The sequence below is a fragment of the Abramis brama genome (genome assembly GCF_963993115.1).
Source record: "Abramis brama genome assembly, chromosome: 11".
Classification (NCBI taxonomy): domain Eukaryota; kingdom Metazoa; phylum Chordata; class Actinopteri; order Cypriniformes; family Leuciscidae; genus Abramis; species Abramis brama.
In genome coordinates, this window is record NC_139973.1 from 30,889,166 (window position 1) to 30,917,151 (window position 27,986).

The window sequence follows — 27,986 nt, forward strand, 5'->3', positions numbered from 1 at the left end:
ATGGAGACGATGGGTCATCAAAGGGAGGATGCGTCCTAGTGCTCTACATTTTTTTACTTGTGGTTACAATATAGCCGTTTATTAATGTTGTTCACTCACGACCATGACTCTTTGAATAGTGATCTTTGATCTGCACACAACTGAACAGCACTTCAGTTTGGCGAGGTCATTTTTGTCGAGGTTTGTGCCAGAGTATAAGGGAATTTAAAATGGCAACTCAAGTTACGGGGAGGAAAAGAATTCCCAACCGGGAGAAACTATCGGCGGAGGATGATGCGCTCAGTCAAATAGCTCGAGAGGTAAGACAGATGAACAGCATTTCACGTGGTACTGTAGATGCAGCTCTATCACGCTGCGCAAAATGTCGTCCTTTTAGCCTACAAGTGCTGGAGTTCTTCAAATTTAGTCTTAACTGGAATCCCAAACGATCTGGCTGAATTATACGGTTTTGTCGGTTGTGCTGTGTGCTGTCCCTTTTTTTCCGCATGCAGTACGGAAAAATGAGCACGGATACGATGACGCTTGTCCTTTCATAATGTGAATGGGAAACGTTGCACCCCTCCCCTCCCAATTATTAGGCGCTTGTGAATGACAAAAAAAAAAAAAAAAAAAAAAAAAACATTATTCGTCGCAGTCTGAATCGAGGCATTGTTGCTAGCATGACCTACATGATTGCACGACTTCAGTTAATAGGTAGACAAGCATTTCCCCTCTACCTCTATACAAATAGCGCTAGTGCAGTTGAGCAACAGCATCATCATGTTTGGATACTTGCACAGCTGCGTGACGTCATGAAGCGAAGATCAAACGAAAATGCTGAGAGAAGGTCCCAGACTGCTGACGTCAGAAACTACTCTGATGCGGCACATCACACCCAGTAAATGGCCCAAATAACCTTAGGGATATATTTTAAAATACACAGAGCTCAAATCGTGCTTATCACTTAAATACTCTGCCATATGTGATCCTACATCGTCCTCTTGTCGTTTGGCTTTCAGTTTGTAATGAAAAGCAGACACAGCAGCTAGATTTATTTCTTTTCTGACAGGAAAATGTGGGCTATAAATGCAGAAAATAAATGGTGCAGGGATTTAGTAAAGCTTGCTAATTTTACTTCTACTCATGAAGTATTACCTATTACACAGTTAATGGATGTTGTTATAATTAAGTCATCTTATTCCTAATGTTTCAAAAGATGTTCCATATTAAAAGCTAGCTATTTGTGTTTCATGAGTTCACACCTACAAATGATTAGATAGAGTAAAAGAGTATGCGTATTTTGGCGTGCTGTCCGGGGGAGGGCTCCGAGCTCGGAATGTATCCCGAACCCAGAGTGCCCCCCGTATCTCTCGTTAGGATAGTAACCAGACGAGTGTGAGGACACAGAGTTGTGGAGGGATGCAGAAAAAAACTGTCTAGGAACATAGGTGAGTCAGCTACGTATTCGTATATACAGTAGGCCTCTCATGCTGATTGGATAGATCATTTGAACGTTCTCCTCCTGAACTTTGTTAATAAAACATAATTTTGTGTCATTTAGTTCTTTACAAAAATATATTAAGGTTTTAAAATATTCAGGTTTTCAGGTTCACCTAAAAACCTCTGTGACCTTTTGGATCAACTGACCACATCTGGAAAGCATTTTCCTCACTGAAGAATCCACACATCTTCACAATTTTCCCCACCACGCTTCTTTCTTCTAATTGACATTGACCATACCTTGATGCTTAGCTGGTGCCCTTAATAGGAAAAATCTTTCGATGTAGTATGGAAATGAATCAGGGATATTTAGTCTATAAAATTAGCTCCAGTTAAGGGATGGAAAAAGTAATGATGCTTTGCATCATTTGCCCTCTGGTCCTTTTGTTCTTGTAAAACTCTGTACCCACCGTCTTTTAAACTTACCATCCCTCTAACAGGATGAATCAGTCCCTGTAGAGTAGAATAAACTCTACATCCGCAAATGTTTTTACTTTCTTTTTGATCCTCTTTCTCATTGAAACTGCACAATCAGCCATTGCCTAAGGCAGGGGGAATTAAGTCGAAGTTAAAGGAATAGTTAAAGGAATTATTTTCACATCTTCATGCCATTCCAAACCCCTATGACTTTCCTTAACACAAAAGTTGATTTTCTTTTTAACTGGCTGCTGTTTTCAATATAATGAAAATAAATGTCAAATGTTGCTAACAGGCTCAACAAAAATGTACCATAAAAGTATTGTTAATGTTGTCCATACGATTTGTGACTTCTTTTCCATTAACAGGCAGAAATTTAAGTTGTCACACTGAAAACTTTATCCGCCCTGCCTGTCCAATTCCTGAACAATTAAGTTGATTAAATGCACTTGGGTTTGTGCTTTCTGGAACTAAAATGATTGGAAAACTGTGTACTTAGTCTGATCTTTTCAGTGATTCATTTGATCCAGTTCACAAAATCTGCTTACACATTCATGGGTCATAGCCGATTTGTGCCACACAGGAGGAAAAAATCTGAATTGTGTCACTTGAACCATGTTATGCAAATGTGGTGTTAGACAGCTCTGTTTAGGCATGAATTAGGTGTGCAATCTGATATGGTGTCATTATCACACTGTGCCACTAAGACAGCTATGTAGCACTTACAAGGTTCATCTGTGATAAGTATAATCAACATCTCTGCCACCTGAGCTGTTTTTATACACTAGGCATTAGGGAACAGCAAAACTCTGTAGAAACTTGATCACTTTTCTTTCCTCTGTTTGTTCACAGATGCGTTTTGAATTGGGGTGTAGACTTTGTTTCAATGTGGCGCTAGTTAGTTCTTGCCATGACAGTCATGTGAATGTCTTATAAAGTATTTCCCACCCATTTTATAGTTGATGCAATGTTTTTATTTAGCCTAAACAATGCTTGTTATATTGTAGATTTTTGGCTTCTTCTCAGCATGTTTCTGAGCTTAAACTGCTCACTCTGTTTTATTGTACAGTGATGGTTTGGTCTGCTCATCACAATACAGGAATAATGGAGACATGTAATTTCTCTTACATGAGACGTAATTTACGCTTGAATTTACTTGTGTAATACAGCGTAGACGACAATAAAGCTGTGTATACCAGCCTCCTACGTTTCTGCTGTTGCATCAGAAGAGGTAGTAGTCCAGCGTGATGGCTACATACCGTCATGTAAGACCGCATCTGTATTGCAAATCCCTCCATGTTGCTGTTGTTGTTTTTGGAGTATGCAATGCAATGTCATAAAAACCAAAGCAGATATTCCGGAAAACAAAAGAGCACCACAGGACACACATTGGATCTGAACAGTTGCAATACACAGTGTGGACAGTCAATGATTTTGATTCCAATCGGATACACAAATAATCGGATTTGGACTGACAGTATGAACATAGCCTAAGGTCCTTTATTGGGCCCAGGGGATAGGGGTCCACCCATACAATTTGACTGCAATGATAGCTGATGCCTCAATTAAACAAAACAGCCAGTGCAGAAACAAAACCTTTTTTCTGGAAATTTGCTGCACTATTACCAGTATTGTTTTTATTGACATTCCCCAAAAATCATTAAATTATTATTGATAAATCAATTTAAATTATGAGCCCCAATAAATGAATTCTGATGTTTCTTTGTGGTAGTCATATTATGGATCCAGCAGAATGGAGAGAATTTGAGAATTAATTGATTGCACTCTGAACTCCATGACGACCTCTTTCCAAGTGAAATATCTTTACTGTGTCTTAGTTGCACAGAAGCAGAAATCACATCTCATGATCCAAATTTAACATCTACCTCAGTCACAGCATGTGGAGTCCATTGAAACTTTGGACTCCATTCACATTCGACTCTTTTTCCACTTACTGCCCTTGTATTTTCCAACTCCTGAGACAGGAAGCAGAAAGCCTTCAAGGCTGTACGTCTTAGGCTTTGTTCCAAATGGCACTCTTGATATGTACTTATGGTGTTGCAGACCTGCCATGGCTCGTGTGCCTGTGAGACAGTAGAACATCCCATTGGATATTTTAGGGATTTCGTGACCGCCCACTTTGCAGAAGCACTAATAGAAGCAGGCTCCAGCAAAACTTTACTGGACAGTTTATGCGACATAACGTCACCAAAGTGTGGATTTTGAAGTAGACCGCAAAGGTTAAGCATGACATTTGGGACCTTGTGAAGGCTTTTGACAGTTATTAATGTAAAAAGGTTGTGATTTAAACTCTCTACATTTCAAGTAAATCACACACATATGTGACTAAATAATGTCTATCATTAGCTACTGGCTAAGTAGTTTAACATAGTTTCTCTCTCTGTCTCCATGTCTTTACAGCACAGTGAGTGCACTATTCCTATTCACAGCATATTTGACACACTCCTGGCTTGGCTGCGAGTGCTCTGTGTTTCTCTCACACACAAGCAAAGAGAGAGAAAGCAAGAGAGTCTTATATACCACATACTAATGCACTACTACATAATATTCTTTCTTTTTTTCCTGTCAAAAAGATAGGAATTGTCATAATTTGTTCAGAATTATTCAGCCTTTAAAGTCACCATGAAATCAAAATGGAAGTTTTTTGGCTTTTGGTATATATATACATATTCATGTTAGCCTTTACTGTTATCTATAAGCTAGTGTGACTGTGCTCAAAAACAATGACAGTCTCTCACTCACAGAGGTGGACAGTAACAAAGTACATTTACTTGAGTAGTGTACTGAAGTACACTTTTTGAGTATCTGTACTTTACTTGAGTATTATCTTTTCTGGAAACTTTTTACTTTAACTTCACTACATTTGAAAGACAAATATCATACTTTTTACTCCACTACATTTCTGTCAAGGTCCTTGAGTAGAAAGTAGTAATGTCAGTCAGAGGATGATTTTGGTTTGGAAATGAAAGTCGGGTTGACGTCAAAACCCGACGTCAGATTTACGCTAGAACCCGACGTCGGACAGACATTGGATTTTGGTTGGAAATGAAAGTCGGGTTGACGTCAAAGCCAAAAAACTAAGCCAAGGGCACTATTTGAGGGAACAGCCATTTGGGTGCCCTAGACCATTGTGGACGTTATTGAGTGACTTATTCAATCTCACATTCAATCCCACTACTGGAACTGTGTTCTAGAAATAAATGTGAAATTGATATGAGGGTAGGCAGGCATAGATTCAGAGGCATAAGGTATTACATTCAACAATGCAACAATAATAAAACAATGCATTGACATTTACTTTTTACTTTTGATACTTAAGTACTTTTAAAAACGAGTACTTCTGTACTTTTACTTAAGTAAGAATCGGTCTTTATAACTTTTACTTGTAACGGAGTAATATTTGACCAGTAGTATCTGTACTTTCACTCAAGTAAGGAAGTTGTGTACTTTGTCCACCTCTGCTCACTCAAAACAGGAAGTCTTTCACTTTCACTTCAGCTTCTCATCAAATTTTCTGTCCAATCGAATTCTCTCTAGAATCTGAAGCGTCCCGCCCCCTGCACTATAAATAGACGCTGTAGCTGTGGCTAAAATCGGTCACTTGTTCACACATTTACTATTTTCTACATGGTGAATGGCACATAGTGCACTATTTAGGGGATAGGGAACAATTCAGACAGTGTAAACATTGGGGCGAATGAAGTCTGGTTCTACGTTAGTGTCACACAAACCTCCGTAGTGCACACAGTCTGCTCCGGTCCAGAGACATGATATCTCAGAGCGGATTGTATGCACGAGTCCTCGCAGACCACAAAACGGACCCATTTAAATTCTGCACAGAATGCTGTATTTTAAAGCGATATGGATGAGATTAGGAGGAGAAACGGTTAGAGATTAAGAGGAAACTGCGGCTTTACCAAGCACAATGGCTCTGGCCGAGCTGTGATATAAACTAAACGCTATTGGCTATTTAAAAAAAGGGGAGGAGCTGTTAGATATGTCCCACCCTGTCTTCCTGTTTCAGTGGAAATAACAGGTGTGTTCGACATCAGCTGCGGCTGGATGTAACCGATCGGCGAGAGTTGCCGCGTACAGGAGGGGAGGAGCTGAAAACAGAGGCGTGAAGTCAGACACTTTCTGCTTCCCGTAGTGACCGCTCACGTGGTGTTTGCATACTTTACCACCGCTGACGTGAAATAAATGCAATATTTGTCAAATACACAGACGTTTCAGATACGTTTCCATTTAATACTTTATGTACTGCTAAATACAACGTATGTTTGTACAAGAATTAAGTTCAACATAAGCCTATACTATTTAAATACGAATGTAGTGGGGTCTACGTTTTTTTATCAGTTTTATTTTGATGAACATGACACAATATAACATTGTGACTACATGAAAATTGCTTTTACTGTTATAAAAAACAGATTTGTGAACATTAGTGGAACTAAAGGTGATTGAATAAACATGAAACACACGTGATCGTTGTCATGTGGTGGATTCGGCCAATCGTGGAACAGTTGTCGTCATCAGAGCTTGTGCAGCCGCTCTTGACAAGCTACGCAGAAAGAATCAGCCGGCTGCCTTAGAATCGCTCTCACAGTACTTTGATGGTATACGTCACAGTCACGTGGCATCGGCGCTGTCTCAAGTCGGACACAATTTCTAACCGGCATGCACTGCTTCAAGTCAGCCGCTGATCAGTTTTCGCAGGCCACGCTGTATGGAGTCGAACAAGCCTTACATCAACACACTGAATAATGATGAGTGTTTCAAGTGACGGGAATAATGCGCAAGCAGCAATCTTATTGGCTAGCGCTCATCGCGTTTTGAACGAATGTAGACAACATTATTCATGAGCGCAGCAGCATATCAGACCTTTTATATCATAGTAGAATTAATAATAGTAGTAGTATTTTATTAGGGTTATTGTTAGTTTTTTACAGAAACAATGAATTACCAATAATGTCAAGCATTGCTACCTGCCCATAAGAAAATGACTAGCCAATGGCAATTCTATTGCCAAGGTGTGCATAGAGGGTTGGTTTGTGGAGGGAAAAGTGTGGATTTTGGCTCATGAGGTGAAGATAATTTAGCTGACCTAGTAGTAGAAGTGTATTTAGCCCCTGCCTCACTGCAGCAACAGATTGGCCAGCCACCACCCACTGACCTGCATTCTTTAAGCCTCTCCACAACATCCTGTGTTAATCGCCCCTCTAGGAGCTTCAATACTGTGCATCATTTTGGCCGCTTTCATTCAACTCCTCAGACAACTAAAATGTATTCCCTTTCAGGGCTACTGATGACAGTTTCCAGTGTAAAGTGCCAGGAATGCAGAGGCAGTTATTCTGTTAGTCATGCAGGGTCATATATCAGCATATTCTGCTCTCTGTGGTGCAGTGGAAGGCAAAGCTGATGTTGTAGGCCATTGCAAGTGTGCATGTTAGGGGGGTTGCAGTAAGCCTGCGATTAAGTTGCTGGGTAGACCGAGGTGAGGAGCAGACAGGAAGTGATGCTTTATGGGCCTGCATTGCGCTCTAAGAGCAGATTAGTCTGGAGCTACTCTCCATGGCCGTCTAATCTTCTGCACTGTCACCTAGAAAACAAAAACAACTGATTCCCTATTATTGTGTTTTACATTTACTCAGAATCACTGTTAAACCAGTTTATCTGGCCAGTATCAAATAATTGTTTAATCATTGTTTATTTGCACACTCTGTGTTGTTTCAGTACCAAATTAACCAACAGAATTATGCAAATCAGGTAATGCCACAAATAAGCCAACAACTTTAGCGCCAAACGCAATTTGTACTGTGCAATTTTCCCTCTTGCAGGCCATTTCTGAGTGCTTAGTTGTGGAGGATCCAGCAGACTACCATGCTAAACCAGCATGCTAAACTATACTATTACGATCCAGGCTTGTAAAATGATGAAAGTTTTGTCAATGAATGCATGTCTGTATAGCCATAATACTCATCAACATCAATTTATGATCTGGTGAAATTTTGTAAACAAATATTTATCTTCTAAAATATTTACTGGTGGCTTTATACAAGCAATTATTGCAATAAAAAAATATTTTATCTTATTAAAAAAATATGTTAAATATGCAATTCATTCAGAAACTGACTTGAATGAATCTGCATTAAAATTCTTAAAAAGAAAACCTTGTGAATATTCCATATTAATTATTTATTATCATTTCTTATACAATTGTTTAACAAAAATAATTTCTGCTTATTAATATTTGAAAAACTTTACTACATCTACTGAATCAGCTTATTAATCAAAGTCACGTGGTGCAACCACCATGCAGAAACAAACAAAAAACATAGTAAATAGTAAAATAAAACCAATGAACTGTCATTGAGAGTACGACACGTAAATATATTTATTAATTTGCTCTGATTATTTTAATGATTTGCTTGTGGTTTCCTAACAAATTTCACTGAGTGTTACAAACTGAATTGGTGACTCCATTTCCAGTCCATGCAAACACACATACACACACACATACACACATTTGTGATCTGCGTGAATTGTGAGTCAGCATACTTGATATTCAAATTAACCCCTCCGCAAGACTGTGGAGGAGGAGGAACGCTCTTGTTGTTTGTTCCATCAGTCCCTATGCAAAGTTCATTTTGCACTCTTGCTCTGAGCCACATATGTTAAATATGGCTGTGAGGTGCAGGCTTGTTTGCTTTGGAAGCTATTACTATGTGTGCTCATGGTTCCAAAGACACCCAGAGTGTAAGTTAAAATGTGCTGGGCCAGAACCACAGCTGCCTATACTTCATTTCTGCCATGTGGACTGCATATCAAACTTAATAAATGTTTCCATGCAAAATGTTCTATACAATAGATCAAGAATATATTAAGGCTAGGTGATTTTGGTATAGGATTGTCTAATTGAAAGAGAGCTGAGCTGAGCTATTCTGAGCTGGTCTGCCCTGGAGCGGATTGTGAGGTGAAGTTAATTCACATTGGCCTGCCAAAGCATGAGTTTGATCTCAGATATTTAGGCGTTCCACTGCGGCAATTTGAATCAATTTGACCTCTCTCCCTCCTTGGATCTCAGTGATGGTTGGAAGAGATTTGCACATGCAAATATATAACAAGTACACCATCCCAAGCACAGTCTATAGATTATGCCAAGTACAGACTCTACTTAAGTGCAAGTAAGTGCAAGTAGTTGAATCATTATTCCTTAATCTATGAAGATTAAACTCTTCTGAATACTAATTATGTCGTTGGATTATGATAGACATTTTGCTTCACAAAGCAACATATTTTAAGATGCAGTGTGTCAGATGTAGAATCAGGGCTCGAGACTGCACAAATCATTTTAGAACCAAAGGAATGTTTAGTTACAGAATCAATGGAGAAATTTTATGTTCACACACTACTGATCCTGATTGTACTTGTGCCAGATAAATATTGATGCTGTGTGAGAAAATTGTTGCCTATTTGGGGGAAAAAATAGTTGTATTACAGTCTTCATTTTGAATCATGGTTTAAAGTGTAAGTTGCAGGTTAACCACCACAGCCAATTAATGTGTAAATTAAAGTGCTCTATATGTATATATTTAATTATTTCTGTCTTAAAATGCGTTAAAATAACATTTATTGGGGTTTCTTCAAAGGTAGCGTTTTTTCAGTAACTGGTGATGACGTCATAAGAGGAACTCGCAACCCATACTCTGCTAGATTCTTACTGTATTATGGCTATTTGGAGAACGACTGAGGATGTGGGAAACCATCAAATTCTTTATGGACCACAGCCCTACAATTTTTAACCGGTCAGACGTGAGAGAGGGGAGGAAATTGCCAGGACCCATGGCACTCAAAGAGTTATTAATGCTTGGTGTGAGGAGAATGAGTGGAGGGTTGGCCAGGTGTCCTGGTGAGTAGCTACGTTAGAGCTAGTCTAGGCTAGCCTGGTGCAAACTTAACCCGGATAATATAAGGGAACAAGCCAGTCTTTTCAAATGTTTGCCGTCATGTAGAATAGCAAGGAGGACAGCGACTGAAGACATTATTTACTTACATGGTGTCAGTCCAAATCAGAGCTGTAGAGATTGTTGTAAAGTTTTCTTTGATCAAAGCAGAGACCAGGAGACAGTCGGGATCGCGTTCAACGGAAGTTATTCTTTATTGAGAACTCTGCTGTACGCGGCTGTAGAACTTCCGACATGATCTGACTAACTTAACTTTACATGGTATCTTATAGGCATTTTAGGAGGAGGGACTTTTGGGGGTGGAGACAAATTCAACCAAAGCATGTAAATGAGTATACAGGTTAAGGTAACACCCTAGACTGAGGGTCTAGCCAATCCTAATTCAATCAGCATAAGGCTCCAAGGGCCATTTGGGTCCGAAAGCCATTTGCAGAAACAAAAGGTGAGATTCTCAGTGAATCATTTGTGTGCTAATCCCATCAGTTCTGAGTGATACTGGGACTCAAAGAGCCATTAAAGACAATGAGGAGAAAACAGGAAAGGCAACTTTGCTGAGCAGAATCATTATCTTACCCTTAAACACTAAATACAATATTCTTTACCGTGATGCTATGTAAGGAAGCATATTTGAAATAGATTCTTAAATTTGAATCCTTCAAGATGCACACACTGCACAGGCACCAATCGCTAGTCTCATCGACGCCTCAAACGTCATGTAATACCCTTCCTCAATCCACGCTATTTCTCACGATTTAATTAGCGATGTTTATTGTCAGAAAAGAAAAAGAGTGATCGATGTCCCCATCACTGTGTTTGTGTGGGCTATGCCACCCAATTGAATCAGCAGTGGAGAGTATGTGCTGCCGTGAGGTGAACGCGTTTTTGAGTTTAGTGGAACAGCTCGACCTGCGACCGGCTGATCTGACGTGCCTGAACCCGGTGCCTGAACCCGTTTGTTTTGCGAATAGCTTATTCTCATTTCAGGCAGGATCACGGCCCCCTTGAAGTCAGCACACACGAGTATGTTTACAGTTGAGTTATTTTATCCATAATTTTTTTATCAAATAAAACATACAACCAACTTTTCTGTAGTTATGTAAGGCATCTATAGCTATGACTATGCCGGTAACTCTACTAGTGAGTTCCTCTTATGACGTCACGCCCCATCTAGTGGAAGGGAGCGGGAGCGGATAAAACCACTGTTAAAAGTGCCAACTTTTCATATTATATTCAGCATTTTGGTATAAAAAACAATGGTGGGCGGTTCTTATCTTTATGTTTAATAAACACATTGCATTATCTTCGTGAAAAATTTAACCTGCAATTTACACTTTAATGAGGGAGTCAGCTGTTCCTGTAAACTCAGTAATGGCTCTGAATGGTTCACTGGCCGAGTGAGTTGGATTCATACCGCTTACTTATGTGAGTTTCCCATTAAAAAAGAACCAGTTCTCAAGAATCACTTGTCCTTGTCATTGTGATATTGTAGACAGCTGGTGACACTAGAGTATTTGTTGATAACTGATTGTAGACAGCTGATGATACTAGAGTATTTGTGATTACTGATTGTAGACAGCAGGTGGCAATAGAGTAGCTTATTTTGACGTGTTCCTCCCGAACTACGTTAATAAAACATCATCGCGTAAAACAGACAGTTCCGCTAATGTAGGCTATGTTTCTGTCGATGGATGCACATGCTGACTCCCCAATAAGACATTACAACAGCGATAATCAAAAAAAACTTGAACAAAACGGTTACTCTTTGCAAAACTTTGTTCAATGCGAGTGTCATTTACGCGGTCATCACCCGGGTGTTTATAGCGCGCGAGCGCAGGCGAGACCTGAACTGCACACGTTGCTATCTGTGTTAAACTAAACTCATTTAAGAGCAAGACGTGAAAGAGAACTCATCCAAAGTGTGCTCAAATCTCAGACAGCGCGCATATATTGAGTTCTCTTTCAAGTCTTGCGCTTGAATGGACAAATTCACACAAAAATTATGTCAAGACATATGTCAATTATGTCTTGATGAGTATCTCAGCAGACATAGTCTGTTATGCCTTAAGTGAACTTAAACGGTTGAGAAAGACAATGCATGTGTGTTGAATCTGTGCATTATTCTTTAAAGGCACAGTAGCCTAATTTTCCTGCTGTCTGTGTTTTTAATGTTTATCAAACAACAAAAGACAAGGAAATCACTCACAGCTCTGGATTGAATAGCTTTTAACTTTAATAAGGATTGATCTATTCAATTTCTGTACCTGAAAACAAATGTTAGACCTACCTGAAAAACCTGAAAAGCACTGATTATTTTATTAGTATCTTTGCTCTATTGTATTTATTTGTGCAGTTGCTTGTAGTTAGATTATTTGTTTTTATTTTATTTGACAGTAGTGCTTTTTTCTCTGAACATAGCACATACCGATCCGTACCGAAACCGTGAACCTAAAACCATGATCCAAACCGAACCGTGAGCTATTTGAGCCGTTGCACCCCTAATATATATATATATATATATATATATATATATATATATATATATATATGTGTGTGTGTATATGTGTGTGTGTGTGATGCGATCTGGGAAAACCCATCACATGGTGAAATTTTACCTATTACAGCCTATTTTACCTATTACATTTATATTATTTGACCATATGAAAGCTGGTTTCAAGCCCTTTCCAAATTTGTTTTTGTTTCTTTCATCGTTTGTCCGTAACAAAAGTTATGATTTTCAGGAATGGAATTTTGAGAAAAACATGGTTTATTTAACTGTCACCGTCCTTCTAGCAGGACGCTTGCCGCTCTTTTATATATTGCCTTTTTCATATCAAATATTTTAGTAATCATCATAAATTAGGTATCATTCGGAAGCTTACGAACTCAAAATTCATCCTGTGAAAACCGTTTTGAAATTGGACGTTGTGTTATCATGGAAACAGTACTCTAAATTCTTTTAGCATTCTCCTCCCCTAGTGGGCGGTGTCAGTGTTCATATTACAAAATTTATTTATTTTATAATCAAAAACTAATCTTGACAAAACACATATCGTCGGGAAGGTCTGAATCTCAATGTTCCATATTTTGTGATAAAAGGGATATTTTGATATAAATGTATTAATTTGTTACAGGAGAATGCATCAAAACAAAATTCAATGGAATGTGGGTTACACCAGCTAGCTATTTTTGGTACAGCACTTACATTTTTGTGAAATCAACTTCAAATTTGGAACACAACTTGGTTAGACATATGGCTTTGATTTTATATTAATTTTAGAGTAAAATAATTTTGGAAATATACATTTGATATAAAATAAAAAATATTTAGTACAGTACATTTCATTTACAGTAAATTGAAACTTCCATAACTTTCTCATACTTTCATTTGAAGTGCTTTCACTTCAGAAATAATCTGCTGTGTGTCTTCGTTAAAACAAGACCAAACTTAGGTCTATATTCCAAAGCATTTTTGAATTACAGCCATTTAAGTTTGGCTAGTGCATTTTCACATCTATTCTCAAAAAGACAGTTAAGGGGTTAAAGAGAGGCAATGAAAATAAAAACACAACAGTCAAGTATCACACGTAAAAGTCACTTTGCTGTGGTAAAATACTTATTTTAGTCACTGTACATGTAAAAGATACAAAATTATTACTTTGACCCCAAGGAACACACACCACTTACAAACATTTTGAACATTAAGTGTACAGGTATATCTGTTTATTATGACATTCAATGTATTTCACTTATTTAACTCATTTTCTGTTTGTATATGAGCCTTATTATAAGTTACATACTCTATTAAAGGGATAGTTCACCCAAAAATGAAAATTCTGTCATCATATACTCACCCTCAAGTTGTTTCAAACCTGTATGAATTTCTTTTTTCTGCTGAACACAAAAGAAGATATTTTGAAAAATGTCTGTAACCAAACAGTTGATGTGTCCATTTACTTCCATAGTAGGAAAAAAAAATACTATGGAAGTAAATGGACACATCAACTGTTTGGTTACAGACATTTTTCAAAATATCTTCTTTTGTGTTTCAGCAGAAAAAATAAATTCATACAGGTTTGAAACAACTTGAGGGTGAGTATATGATGACAGAATTTTCCCTTTAACAATTAAAAAAAATCCTTTAAAAAATATAAGTCTATAAAATATTTATAATTTATATTAAAATTCAATTATTCTAATATTATTATGTTATTATATTATCTGAACCACAGCTATTCACATTTATTGTTGAAATTAAACTTTAAAATGTATACGCTCAATATACTAATTACAACTGCAAAAGACTATAAACGTAGGGAAATGTTCAGACATATTAAACATTAACTATTGGGAATTCAAGGTTAGAATACAGTTAAATAAATATTACAGTTCAGACACCTACAGTTCAATTCCATAACCTTGACCCCGACCCCGACGGCATTTCACATGACTTCATCCTCAGACTCACTTGATTCACTATTATTTAATGAAACCATTATTGTGTTTGCAAGTACATACAAACTCTTGGGCATCTCATCTTGAACTGCAGCTGGTATAGGTGGTAGTACCTGTGCTACATCTTCAATAATGGGATGGTCATCATCTGAAATAAAAAAGGAAGAATCAATAACTGTTAACTGTATATTAAATGTTTTCAAAAATGTCTAAACTAGACATGCACTCCTAATAACCCTGACAATGCATCACCCAAGTAGGCTATTTCACCCAAGACCTGTAAAAACTTGTAGGACTATAACAACAAACTTGCAATATTATATGCGAGTTCACAGAGTTGATCTCTTTCCTGGCTCCGAAAGAATCTAGTTCCTTATGGATCCATAGGGAGGCCTGTGGGGTCCTGACACAGCTGAGGAGGAAAGGAACATCTGTCATATTCTGCCACGCTCATGCTTGATCTAGGACAGGCACTCTGTCTTCTCCTGACAGAACCTCAAATCCCTCTAATAGCAGTGACTTGCAGTCTGTTTTTACAGAGCGGTATTTAACGAAACCAGAAACTGAACATTAAAGCTCAAAATATAGCTCCCCCAGTGTAGGAATCCTGCCAAAGAAGAAAAACACAGATTGCAGTGACTGTATTTCTTTCTTCTCTTTGGTAGAGTGTATTTGCAAAAAGATTTAGTGCTCATTCATGATTAGAAATCATTCATGTATGACAGCTGCGACAATCAGTGAAGCTGGAGCCTTTCATAATTAAAGAAGCTTAATATTGCATTAGTAGTAATAATGTTATTTCACTACGATTTAGTTCTGCACTAATACATGAAACCAACAAAAATCACTGGTCTAAAGTGGAGAATGTACACAAGTCTGGTATGACTGATAAGGCACCAGTTTATCGCATACACATGTGTCTCATGCTGAGTCACTGATCAAAGGGTTTTAACCTGTGGAGATACTGGCATGTGCATGTGTTTAAACTGTTCATTATTGGTGCCGTATTTCAGTAGACATTATGGCTATCGTTTCTCAAACTGTGGTTGGGATCTCTTCTGGTTTCTTTATTAATATTGTCCATTAGAATCTTCAGCCTAATATTGCTTAACATATACTTGTTGACTAGCTGGGTTGTTCATTTTCTTTTACAAAATATGTTCATCATGATAACCACTGTGTCCACCTGGATTATTAACATGACTATACTATGGTAAAACTGAAAATGCACAAAAAAATAAATAAAATGACAGAAAGGTTACTTTACAATATGGAGATCACATATTAGTGCATGGCTCTCTGGAACTCGATTTTGGTTGGGCACAATCCAGCAGTCTGATATTTCATAATATTTATTATCGTCCATTTAAACAGTGCATATCAGACCACTTATCTATAGGTAAAGGCCTTTACCCACCAACACAAATGTTTGGCACAAAAAATGGTGCAAATTTTGCATGGGATTTGTCAGTTTGAACCAGTGCAAATAAATGGCAGATGGTCCGAATAAAAATACAAATTCACTCTCTGACAGTAGGTGGCGCTTATGGAAAAATGTTTCATGTTTTCAAACAGCCATTCAGATTTTTGTATTCTCTATGGGGTTTATTAACACCAAATGAAATAGTGCAGAGAACAAGAGAGCTGGTTGCAGATTCTTTCTCTGCCATTCACTGTCGCTTATAGCTAAATAATCTGTTCATTAGTGCCATCAAGGCATGTGCTGCATCCAAATATGCCTACTTAGTTACATAGTTACATTGTGGGCGAAAAACAGCATGTGAGCCGAGCATGTACAAATCCATTTTGTTTATAAAACAATAAAGGCGAAAAGTACCCTAATTACCTACTTCCAGGGGATTCTGAAGTGCATCCTATGGACACGCAACTGACACTGTAGGTCACATGTCAATTTTATTCATACTACACACATTCATACTTGGCTATATAGAACATACGTTTTTTATAGAACATAGACATGTCATGTGACCAAAAACACAAATGTCATTGGTTGGCCAGTTTTCTTAACAGTGTGATGGAAAAGAGATTAGAACACTTATCAATAAAAAAATCTGTCACATTGATGCTATGCAATTGTTTACTGTATGTAGGCCTGAGTAGATGCATTAACAGTCGTTCATTCAAATTAAAACGTTTATCACTCCTAAATTTTGCGTCATACATTTGTCTTGATGTGAACTGGCCTTAACTGAAACAGATGCTACACTGCATATTCTTTCTTCTTTTATAGAAACACAACTGGTGCCATTTTGTGTCTCAGTTATTGATTGTGGTGAAAATGACCTCAGAGGACTTCATTATTAATATTACTGTAATATTGTTGCAGTGTTTGTCTTGTTGCTATGTAGTTTAGTACATTGTAATGAACTTTTTTTTCCTGGCGGAAGCTAAGATAATATACATGTACAATTATACAGTTTATATTGTAACAGTTTTCCATTGTTATGTCTCTGATAGTCAGTAGTGTGAGAGTTGCTCTGCTGAGCAGTGTGAACTCCCAGCTCCCTGCATGCTGTTGACAGGCCAGTGGACGTGGTTGGCAGGATCTAGGCCAGAGGCTTGTCTGAAGCCCCTTATTCAATGAGTTGTGACTTGTTCAGACAAAAGAAACAGAGCTGCTTTCTAACAGTGTGTTTGTGTCGCCTCGGCAAGCTTGTTATGCTGTCTCCTTTCAGAGATTTAGCCAGACTTCATACAGTGCATTAGCTATGCTATCTGGATATATTGCATGCACAACAAAACGCTTGCTCTTCCGGAGCTTATAAAATAAAAAATGTATTTTATGCTACTTTAACAATTTTGAGGTAAAACAAAAAGGTAGCACAATGGAATTGACTAATTTCATTCAACAGAGACAGGCTGTTTTCACACAAAGGTTTGGTTTCCTCGTTTGAACTTCCCCTTGCCACCACTGATCTCTATTCACATTGTAATTTACACATTATACATTATATTATGCAGTGCTGGGTAGTAACTGATTACAGATAATCTGGATTACGTAATCAGATTAAAAAAATGAAGTACTTGTAATTGTAATTAGATTATATTACATTTTAAAATACTTGTAATCAGACTACAGTTCATTTTGTATTGATTACATGATTACTTGTTATTCTCACAATGGCACTAAATTATTCATAATTCATTGATTCCACTTCTTTGTGAAAATTCTCCTTTCTATAAAATTTTCTGCACACACTCACACCCCAAACTGCCTTATCTAGTTACTTACTAAAAACGTACGTTTTCAAAAATGAAAATAACAACTTCATAATTCGCATTTTTGCAAATATGGGTGTGTGTAATTTGGGAACCAAGGGGCAGGGTTTTGACATAAAACCCTGCCCCACCATGGTACCGCCCAGCAACATTAGGCCTCGCCGCCAGCACCCCCCCCCTGATAAAATATGTTCCCGTGGCTATGTATGTAGGAAATATTAACCAGACAATTAATATTGACAAGAAAATTTAAAAATTTGGTTGAATAACTTTCTCTTTTTTAAACTGAATGCTAACAAATATGGCTATAAAAGAAACTATACAGTTCATTTAAATGAAATGTCGTTTTAATTACATATATGATTTGGTCTGAACTCTGACAGTATTATGTAATGTTTCATATTTAATAATATTTTAGTGTAAAATTTGTGAAATTCACTTTTTACTAATGATGCACCATTCCCCCCCCCCCCCCCCCACCGAAACACTGTAAGCAAAATTAAAGATTCAATACATGTGTAACAAATGTAACATGCCTATATAATAAATTACTTTATTATTTGAGCGATATTGCCAAAAAGTTATCACAATAAAATTTTCCATATCAGTTTATATCAATAATAATCACGATAATTATCACGATTGTCACATCTGCCAGCTGGAGTACCCATGATTTCCACCAGAGAGCACTCCTTCGTAGTCCATTTTTATCAGATCATGAACTTCATTTCCAATAACTCATTTCCTGGACTCATGATGTTGTGATTATTTTCAGCTGTGTCTCATTATCTTGTTAAACTCTGCCTAAATAAGCCCTGTATTTTTACTTTGTTAACGTTGCATACTTTCCCTGATAGCACACGTACGTTCTGTCTGTTTGATCACGTCTATTTTTTTTTTTTTAGAGTCTTTGCTCATCTGTAATACATCTATAGGACGTTTCCCATCAGATGTCAAATAGATGTTTAGAAAATTTCTTTAAGATGTTTATGATTTAGGATGTATGTAAAACTGACATCTTAAAGACGTATATCAGATATATATCTTTCTGATGTACGTGTGCTGTCTGGGTTGCGAAGTCTTTTAGGTGTCATACCGCATTTCTGAGCGCTCTCTTCCTGATGTCTCGTGTCATGGTTTTTGAGCTTCTCCTGTTTGCCTGTGTTTTTCTGCCCTGTTGTCTTTTTGGATTATCTGCCCTGTGTTTTGACCTAGTGATGGGACACACGGTGGTGACGCCTGCTTTTCAGAACAGTGTAAATGCAACAAAACTCTGAAAATGTTTAAAAAAAAAAAAATATGTTTTACAAACATATTGCAAATGTTTTATTTAAAGTAAAATCTATCAAATGCAATTAACTTATCACCTAATAAGATTAAATATCAAGTGTCTGTATGATATGCATTATTTTATTGATTTTCAGTGCTTTTTTTGTTTGTTCTATTGATGGCTCAGCTAAACAGGCCAATAAGAGACTATTAACTACTGTTATTCCTTTTAATTATACTAATGTCTCATTAAAATGTCTACAACTGTATAAAACTGATCATAGATCAGTGAATCCGCATGATCACACATTGATAGCCCCCCCCCCAGGTGTGTACCATTGCAATGTCTAAATGTTTCGAAACAGTTTTGGCATTACGAAGCCTCGTTTACTGAAATCACTTGACTTTGATACCTGATCCGAACCACTGATTCGAAACAAAAGATCCGTAAAGGTTTCGAAGCTTCATGAAGCACTGTTTCGAAATCGGCCACCACTATTTTGACCTACTGCCTGTTTTATGGATTGTGGATTGCCCTAATAAAAGATACGTTTGGATCAGTGTTTCAGAGCAGTTTGTGACAGCGATAAATGTCAAATCTTTATTTCTTTCAAGTTTTAAAGGCAGATGTTTGCTCCTAAGTGAAAGTTGTAAAAACCAGAATGTAAATTGTGGTTTTAAACTACTCTTAATTGTCAAAACGTGACAAATTGAAACGGGTTTGTGTCGCCTGACTTAGATCAGTGGTTCTCAATTCCAGTCCTCGGGACCCGCTGCTCTGCACATTTTGTATGTCTCCCTTATTTAACACACCTGAACCAGATCATCAGCTCATTAGGAGAGACTCCATGAACTGAACTGAGTGTGTCAGATAAGAGAGACATACAAAATGTGCAGAGCAAGGGGTCCCGAGGACTGGAATTGAGAACCACTGACTTAGATGATGTGTATCTTCAGCACAGTTTGCAGTGCAGGCTGCAATATTAATAATATTACATGTTTTGTCTCTTAGAAATGCACATTGAACAGTAGCTTGAGTTGACAGTAGTAGTAGCTTGAGAAAAATTGCTTTAACAAAAACAATTAAGTATCTGTAAAAATTGTAACTCAGTTTTATATGGTAAAATTTAAAATTTTCTGACTGATTGAGTTTTATTCAGATAAACCATAGTAGCAAACATTTAGATCATGATAACCACAGTTAAAACTATGCATATAGGACCTCACTACCATGGTAAAATGTAACTATATGGTTTCTATGGAATTTGTATGAAAAACAGTAGCCTAAATACATACATATTAGTATAAATGCACAAATGTTAAAGCTTAATCACAAAAAATACTGTAATTATATTCCATTACTCCTTTAAAGAGGTGGTATAATGCCCCTTTTTACAATATGTAAAATAAGTCTCTGTTGTCCCCAGAGTGTGTATGTGAAGTTTTAGCTCAAAATACCCCACAGATAATTGTTTACAGCATGTTAATTGTCCCTTTTTGAGGGTCAGTAAAAACGCGTTGTTTCGTGTGTGTCCCTTTAAATACAAATGAGCTGCTGTTCTCGGCACAGAGGGCAGAGCTTCAAGAGCTTGTGTGTGTTAGCAGCTCAGATTACCTGTTCTGCCTTTTATATTTAAACTGGAGTCGGACAATGATGGAGAGACTCAAGAAGAAGTGACAACATGTAGAATGCAACAGGACGTTTCTGAATGGTTAGTTGATGAATTTATGTTCCTGATGTGGAGTTAACTATCTTCAAGTCATGGATTAGCATATTCTGTCATGATAATCTATAAGTCGCTCGTGTGGGAACTGTTGTAAGATGCATACAGAGTGACATGATATTGCATTTGTGTTACGTACTGTATTGCATGTGAAAAGACGGATGCGACAGCTTGAGCAGACTCACAAATGTGCTCTACTACAACAACTCTTCCTCTTCTCAACATGGACTGAGTGTTCCCGGGGGCGGGGTTTATGTAAATTTTTGGGTTAGTGATGTCACTAACCCGGGAGGAATGTCATGTAGTCCCTAACAGTCGTTTGTTGTAGTCCTTAAACAACAATTTCTTTAAAATCAAATACCTTCCTTTGCTTTGAACTTTGAGTGTTATAACTTTGCAGATGTTGTTTATGCTCAAACAGCAACATTACACACTAATTCAAGTTTGAAAAGTGAAATCATAATCAACAACCACTTTAATACATTTAATATGTCTACATTAACAATACAAAAAAATTCGATATGAATATCCCACATTTCTGCCACAATACCATGGTGCAGTTAGTGTTACTTCAGTAATCCATGGTAAATGATGGCCATTTGTTGAATGAAAAGCCTTGTGACTGTATCGTATCGAACAGTGTTTCTCCTGTTTGTCAGTTCTGTTCCATCTGGGTTTAGTTTAAACCACTGAGACATTTGAAGTGTGAGGACCAAAAAATGCTATTTGTATGGTGACAGATAGTAAGCATTTACAATGATGTACATCATTTGGGTTGTTGAGCAGCATTTCTTTCTCAGTTATGCTTTGGGTTTCACTTGTTGACCGGAAATGGCAGCTTGGAGGCAGTGAGTGAGCTATTCCTTCCTGGCACAGTTTGTGTGTGTGCGTGCTTTGCGGGTAACTTTAGTTCATAATCGGTGTTTGTGTTTACAATATCACAATCTATGTTTGTGTTTACATCTTACAATATTACAATCTATTAATGATTATTTTCATGTTTATATAACAGTCGATTATATTTTTTCCTTGACCATCATGTTGATTTTGTTGTTGTTATGTTTCAAACATTTTCTTTATAGGTAGAACAGTCATTTCTAATGGTTCTTAATCTTAGTTATGGTGCTCCTGATTGGTACTCATTTCCATGGGACTTCCACCCCCTCAAGACAATGATGAGATTAAAACTATAATGGATTAATCACTGAAAGTCTGTCAATAGCTTAATTAGATTAAATTCCAAGAACTCTCAACTTCAATTTTAGCATTCGCTCTGCATAGAACTCAAGCAGAAAAGGGTTTTCTCTGTCATACAATTTTCCTTTCTCACTCACTGGTAAATATAGTCTTGACTTTCATTTGTATTGAATAAAAAAAAAAAAAACTGCTTTATGTGATTAGTGTTTTCTCTGTTGGGCAGTTCTGACTCCCCCCCCCCCCCCCCTCTCTCTCTCTCTTTCTCTTTCTCTCTCTTTCTACCAGGCGGAGGCAAGACTGGCAGCTAAACGAGCAGCCCGGGCAGAAGCTCGAGAAATCCGTATGAAGGAATTGGAGAGGCAACAGAAAGAGGTCAGAAGATAATCTGTTTGGCAGACTGTTGCAGTTCTAGTTTCTTCTTAGGCTATAACAAATAGCCTGTGTTGAATGGTTCTACATAGAATTTCACACTAGCTTTATTTAAGCAGATCCATACAAGCAAAAGTAAAATGACTAAATTCTAATCTAGTAAATATCTTGTATCATTAAATAATACTAAATAATTGTCGCAGAATAATACTCAATTGTGCCTAATGCCTGCAACCCTGTTGATATTCAGAACAACAGCACTCTTGCTTGTGTAAAATCTTTTAAATAAACACTTACCTGATAATGTTCCAGTGTAAATGTTCAGTAAACAAGAAGTTAATATTGAGTAACTTAAATTTTAAAAGCAATATTGACATTTATGTTTTTTAACAGTAGCCTAATTGAAGAGCTCTTTTCCAAAACGTGATAAACGCCATTTAAAAAAAAAAAAGAAAAAAAAAAAAGAGTTTGTCATGTCATATTGCTGTGTACTGAACCTATTCACAGCTCCATCAACGTTTCATGCCAAATCGCTATATTTCCTTGTTTAAAATGTACTGCAAGATGCAGTTCCTTTCCAAACCGCGATAAGCGCCGAACCTATTTTTAGCCTAAACGATACATCCTCTGGACTAATCAGAATTCTCTCTTTCTCTCGCTTTCTCATCCTCAAATCACTCGCGCGTATCGCGCCAGACGCTCAATTCGCCTCATTCGCGCGTCCGCGCCGCGCTAAACGCAGGACCTCCAGATGCGCGTAAACGCGTCTTTACACTGACTTAACATGAAATCACTTGCGCCAGACGCTCTATTCGCGTTTGGTTTGAACGCCACTCACTCACTCTCTCACTCACACAAGGTCATGTCGTGATTTGTTTTATGTAAAGTGGACAATGGTTCTACTTTTTATGGGTTCGACACTTTACTGAATGCCAATGTATTTATTACTGGACTGACTTGCCTTTTTTTTTTTAAAGACAAATTTTTATTTTAGATTTATAGCGTTTTGAAAAAAATGGATGGATTTATAGTGTAAAAAAAAAAAAAAAAAATGTTGTTTGATTTAATAATCATTGTTCAACATGTTCAGACTGAGCCAAAAAAAAACAAAAAACAAACAAACATTTTAACAGGATAAATTGAATATTCACAAAATGTGTGGGTCTAGGTAAAAAATGTAAGTTTCCTGAAACCTATTTAAATGGATTAATAGCATTTTGGAAAAGAGCTCCTCAATTGTTTAGTGTATGAGTGCTTTTGAGCAAGTCAGCTTAGTGAATGTTTCATTCACTCACTCGTAATAAGGTTATAATGTAACCTGCAGATAGGGTTTAAAAATTCCCACCACTAATACACAAACTGAAATGAAAAAAAGTGGAGTAAAATGGTTCTCCAGGACGAAAGATTTGTGAATTCTCTTTAATTCTCATAAACCACCTAAGCATTCAAAATAAAATACAGTACCACTCTCAGAATTAAGCTGGAGCAGAAACACAGTTATTCCTGATTTAAACATCTCTGTGATGCAGAGAAAAAAAAAGGTATAAATATTCCTTTTTCTTGCATAAATGTTTTGCTTAGCATATAGAAAATACGGGGGGATGCGTGTGATCTTGGATCCTAGTGTGTGTGTGTGTGTGTGTGTTTGTTTGTGTGTGTGTGTGTGTGTGTGTGTGTGCTGGTGTTAACCATTGCTAGTCTGTATTAGTAAACTGAAGATGTGATATGTACTGTATGTAGTGCCGAGTATGGCTTATGAGGTAACTGGGTGAATGTTATTACTTTTCACATACATTGGAGGTATATCCTTTATTTAGTAAATGTATTAGTAAATGCACTTTTTTGGTGTTTTAAGAGTATCATATTTCAGAATAGCTTCTTTGATAATTTTTAGCATAAAAGTGCAAATATTTGGGGTTGTCGTTTAGAGTGTTCTCTGCTATTGTGTGTGTTTAAATATACTGTATATTCGACCGATAATACATCACTGTTCAAAAGGTTGGGGTCATTAAAGTTTTTTAATTGTAGAAAGTCTCTTATGCTCACCTAGACTGTATTTATTTAATGAAAAATACAATGAAACAATAATTTACTAAAAATTCCTGATTCAATACTATTTCCTGAAACAGAAAATATTATTACAATTTGAAAGAATGAGCATGTTTTTATAATTTATTCCTGTGATGGCAAAGCTGAATTTTCAGCAGCCATTACTCCAGTCTTCAGTGTTACATGATCCCTCAGAAAACATTTTAATATGCTGATAACTGAAACAGTTCTTCTTCTTATTATTAATTTTATTATTATTATTAATATTAATGCTGAAAACTGTTGACTGAGAACGTTCAGTGCATCATGTGATCAACTGCTAAATTTAAATGCGATCCCCCAGGATATTGTTAATTTGTTGGCATTTTGAATCAGCATCATTTTTAGAAGGCTTTTGAGAATATTTTGGGTTGTGTAAATGGTGTGCAGGTTATAAAAATGACAGATTTTTATTCTTTATACAGCTCTATCCTGATTTATTCACAAATGATCCCTATAGTCTCCTTTAAGCTCTTTATATCTTTCTCTTCCTGTCTCACTTTCTTTCTTTCTCTTCATCCTGGTCTCCCTGCTGTTTAATTAGATATATCAAGCGCAAAAGGTAAGATCTGTCCCTCCATAATGTCTTTCTAACAGTCCTCATATTTGATAATTAGAAAAATACAAGCTGTAGTATTTTGCATTGTTTAATGAACATCAGGTTATAAAAATACAGCTAAAGCTTGAGGAAGAAATAAACAAGACCAATCTCAAACCAAGTTCTCTTGCAAACCTGTTTGTAACATCCTCCTATACTTTCATTATAACCCTTCCTCATTTGATCGTCTTGCTCTCCTCCTCTCTGCACCAGAAATACTATGGGCTGGACAACAAATGGGGCCATATTGAACAGTGGATGGTATGACCTGTTATTATACCACACTGCTGCATGCAATAGACCGCCAAAGATAGAATTCGAATTAGAAACAGGTCCCACACAGCACTGCAGTTAATCAAACCCTAACTATCACAATGTATCCTTCAGAGAATGAAATGTGATTGGTTGGTGTTGCATGTCTCTTAGGCAGTCTGTGTCTGATCCTCATTTCACAGGCTTTACTGGAGCAGTGGGGGGCAGGAGGCCCATCTGACATGTTAGGGCTTAGTAGAGGTGGTCATAACATACAGCAGGATTATAGGGCGGTCGCGTGACCCACATCTTAAAGCACTCAACCCTCCCCTCCCACCCCTCCAGACACCCTGTCTGAGCCCTGTAATAAACCGTGATATGACAGACAGCATAATCTCTCAGTGCATGCTTTGTTGTTCAGTTTTTGCAGTGTTTGATAGTCATGTGACCTTTTGACCTAAAACTTCCTGCTTTCTGTCCTCTTTTCCCACTCTGCTTTTCAGGAGGACAGTGAGCGGTATTCCCGCCACTCTCGGAGACATACTTCGGTCTGTATCTCTCCATCTGCTTTTTGTCCTACTTTTATTCCCTTTTATTCCCTTATTTCCTTAGTCCCTTTTTCCCCTTTTTTCCCTTTCTTCCTCATTCGGTTCTCCTCTTCATCACTCATTTCCTATATTTTATTTTTGCTAAAGGCCTGTAGTGTGCTGTTCATAACAGATGTCAGATGTACTTCACCCAAAAATGAAAATCACTTTATCACCTTTATGATGTTAAAAACTAAATTTCATGCTAATTTCCATGCGGTTACAGTGAACAGGGACTGAAGCTTTCAAGCATCATAAAACTCCATTACATTGTCATAAAAATAGTCCATACAACTCTTCCAATATGAAAACGTTGTGTGAGAAACAGACAATGTAGGCTAACACACACACACACACACACACACACACACACACACACACACACACACACACACACACACACACACACACACACACACACACACATTTACTATCTAAATGGTTACATATAATTTTTTTCATGGAAGCTTATTTCTGCCACAGTAATTACAACTTTTTATCCCACAATTCTGATCTTTTTTCTTGCTATTGCAAGTTTATATATCACAATTCTGACCTTATTTCTCGCAATTCCGAGAATTCAGAATTGCGAGATATGAACTCGGAATTGCAAGAAATAAAGTTCAAATTTGGAGTTATAAACTCGAAACTGTAAGAAATAAAGTCAGAATTGTGAGATATAAACTTGGAATTGAAAAAGTCAGAATTAGAGTTATAAAGTACAAAATGTGAGATAAAAAAGAGAATTGTTGAAGTCGCAATAACCTTTTTTTTTTTTTTTTTTTTTGGTGGTGGTGGAAACAAGCTTCCATAGTTTTTATATAGCCTGTAGCTAGTTATGCATACTATAACCCCAAAATATGTAGGTACACACAAAATGTTAATTATAATTTTTTTTTTTTTATAATTCACTGACAAAAAATGTTGTGTATGCATTTAATTCTATCCTTTTTTGACCCACATTTGCTATAGAAGTACACTCTCAGGCATACAGAAAAGCATGGTTTACCCAAAGCACAGTTCTAAACTCACTATTTTCTTTGTCTTCCTGTCTCAGATATCAGATGATGAGGAGCGGATGTCTGTTGGCAGTCGGGGAAGTTTGAGGGTTAGTATGTGATTCCTCCTATAAAGCTTTTCATTTGGAAGATACAATTTAAAAAAAAAAAGACTGGAGATTTTATACCAGTTTCTACTGTTTAACACACAATTTGAAGAGTGGTACTTTCTCTTAATTTTAATCTTATGTCACTTAAATAAAAACAGATATTCAGGACTTACACTACTGGTCAAAAGTTTGGAATCATTTTAATTCAGAATTTTTTTATTTTGTTTTATGATTATGCTCACCAAGGCTAAAAAAAAAACAAACAAAAAAAAAAAAAACACTGTAATATGGTGAAATACTATTACAGTTTAAAATAATTAAAATTTTATTTAAATATATTTAAAAATATCATTTTAATTCCTGTGGTGGCAAAGCTGAATTTTAGGCATCAGTCTTTAGTGTCACATGATTCGATCATGTGAAATTAGTCTAATTAGTTATTAGCTCGGTTCTATGGTCAATAATGGTTCTTAATATTATCAATGTTGAAAACAGTTTTTTTCTGCTTAATATTTTTGTTGAAACCATGATACACTTTTCCAGGATTATTTGATGAATAGAAATTTCAAAAGTACAGCATTTATTTCAAATAGAAAGCTTTTGTAAAATTCTGCCTCATTTTTTAATGTGTCCTTGCTGAATAAAAGTATCTCCCAAACTTTTGATCACAGTTTCCACAAAAATATTAAGCAGCAAAAAAATGTTTCAACAATGACAATGATGTGACAGTAATGGAGTAATGATTCTGAAAATTCAGCTTTGCCATCATAGGAATAAACACTACATAAACACATTTTAAAATATATTAAAATAGAAAAGTTATTTTAAATTGTAAAACATAACAAAATCGCAATTAGCCTATTCTAAACTTTTGAACGGTAGTGTAAGCAAACATCAGTGAAATGCAAAGAGAAACAATGTTTGTAAAATAGCTGATGGAATTGGTAACAGAATAATGAATCCAGACTCTGTGCGACTGCCATTTGCACACAGAGTCCTTTCACTGCTTGTTCCCTCTTTCATTCATTCTTCATCACACTTGTGAAACAATCTGTCACCTCAGCTATTTTCATGGGGCTTTTTTTATTTCTCATTCTCACATTGTTCTTTTGTCCTCCTCTGCTTACCGTAGGGTAACCACACAGATCTCTGCAGCAGCACCAGCAGTCTGCCTTCAGCCAGACTACAAAATGGACGGGTCTGTCCCTCTCACAATCCATA

The 27,986-nt window shown here is 36.8% G+C and overlaps 1 protein-coding gene across 21 annotated transcripts in view; it reads left to right on the top strand.

Annotated features, from left to right (window-relative positions):
* lrrfip1b (leucine rich repeat (in FLII) interacting protein 1b) overlaps window positions 1–27,986 on the top strand; it is a 43,970-nt gene that overhangs the window by 342 nt on the left and 15,642 nt on the right. For 7 of the 21 annotated variants that reach the window (XM_084128628.1, XM_084128634.1, XM_084128643.1 and 4 more), the window contains exons 1-7: window positions 1–299; window positions 22,049–22,135; window positions 24,765–24,782; window positions 25,032–25,079; window positions 25,574–25,618; window positions 26,715–26,765; window positions 27,898–27,963. The exon at window positions 1–299 is cut by the window's left edge and continues 342 nt beyond it. In XM_084128628.1, the coding sequence (XP_083984754.1) occupies window positions 210–299; window positions 22,049–22,135; window positions 24,765–24,782; window positions 25,032–25,079; window positions 25,574–25,618; window positions 26,715–26,765; window positions 27,898–27,963 (405 nt within the window). In that variant the 5' untranslated portion in view covers window positions 1–209. The remainder of the gene's footprint in view (window positions 300–22,048; window positions 22,136–24,764; window positions 24,783–25,031; window positions 25,080–25,573; window positions 25,619–26,714; window positions 26,766–27,897; window positions 27,964–27,986) is intronic. The other 14 variants (XM_084128644.1, XM_084128629.1, XM_084128647.1 and 11 more) reach the window with 6 other exon arrangements.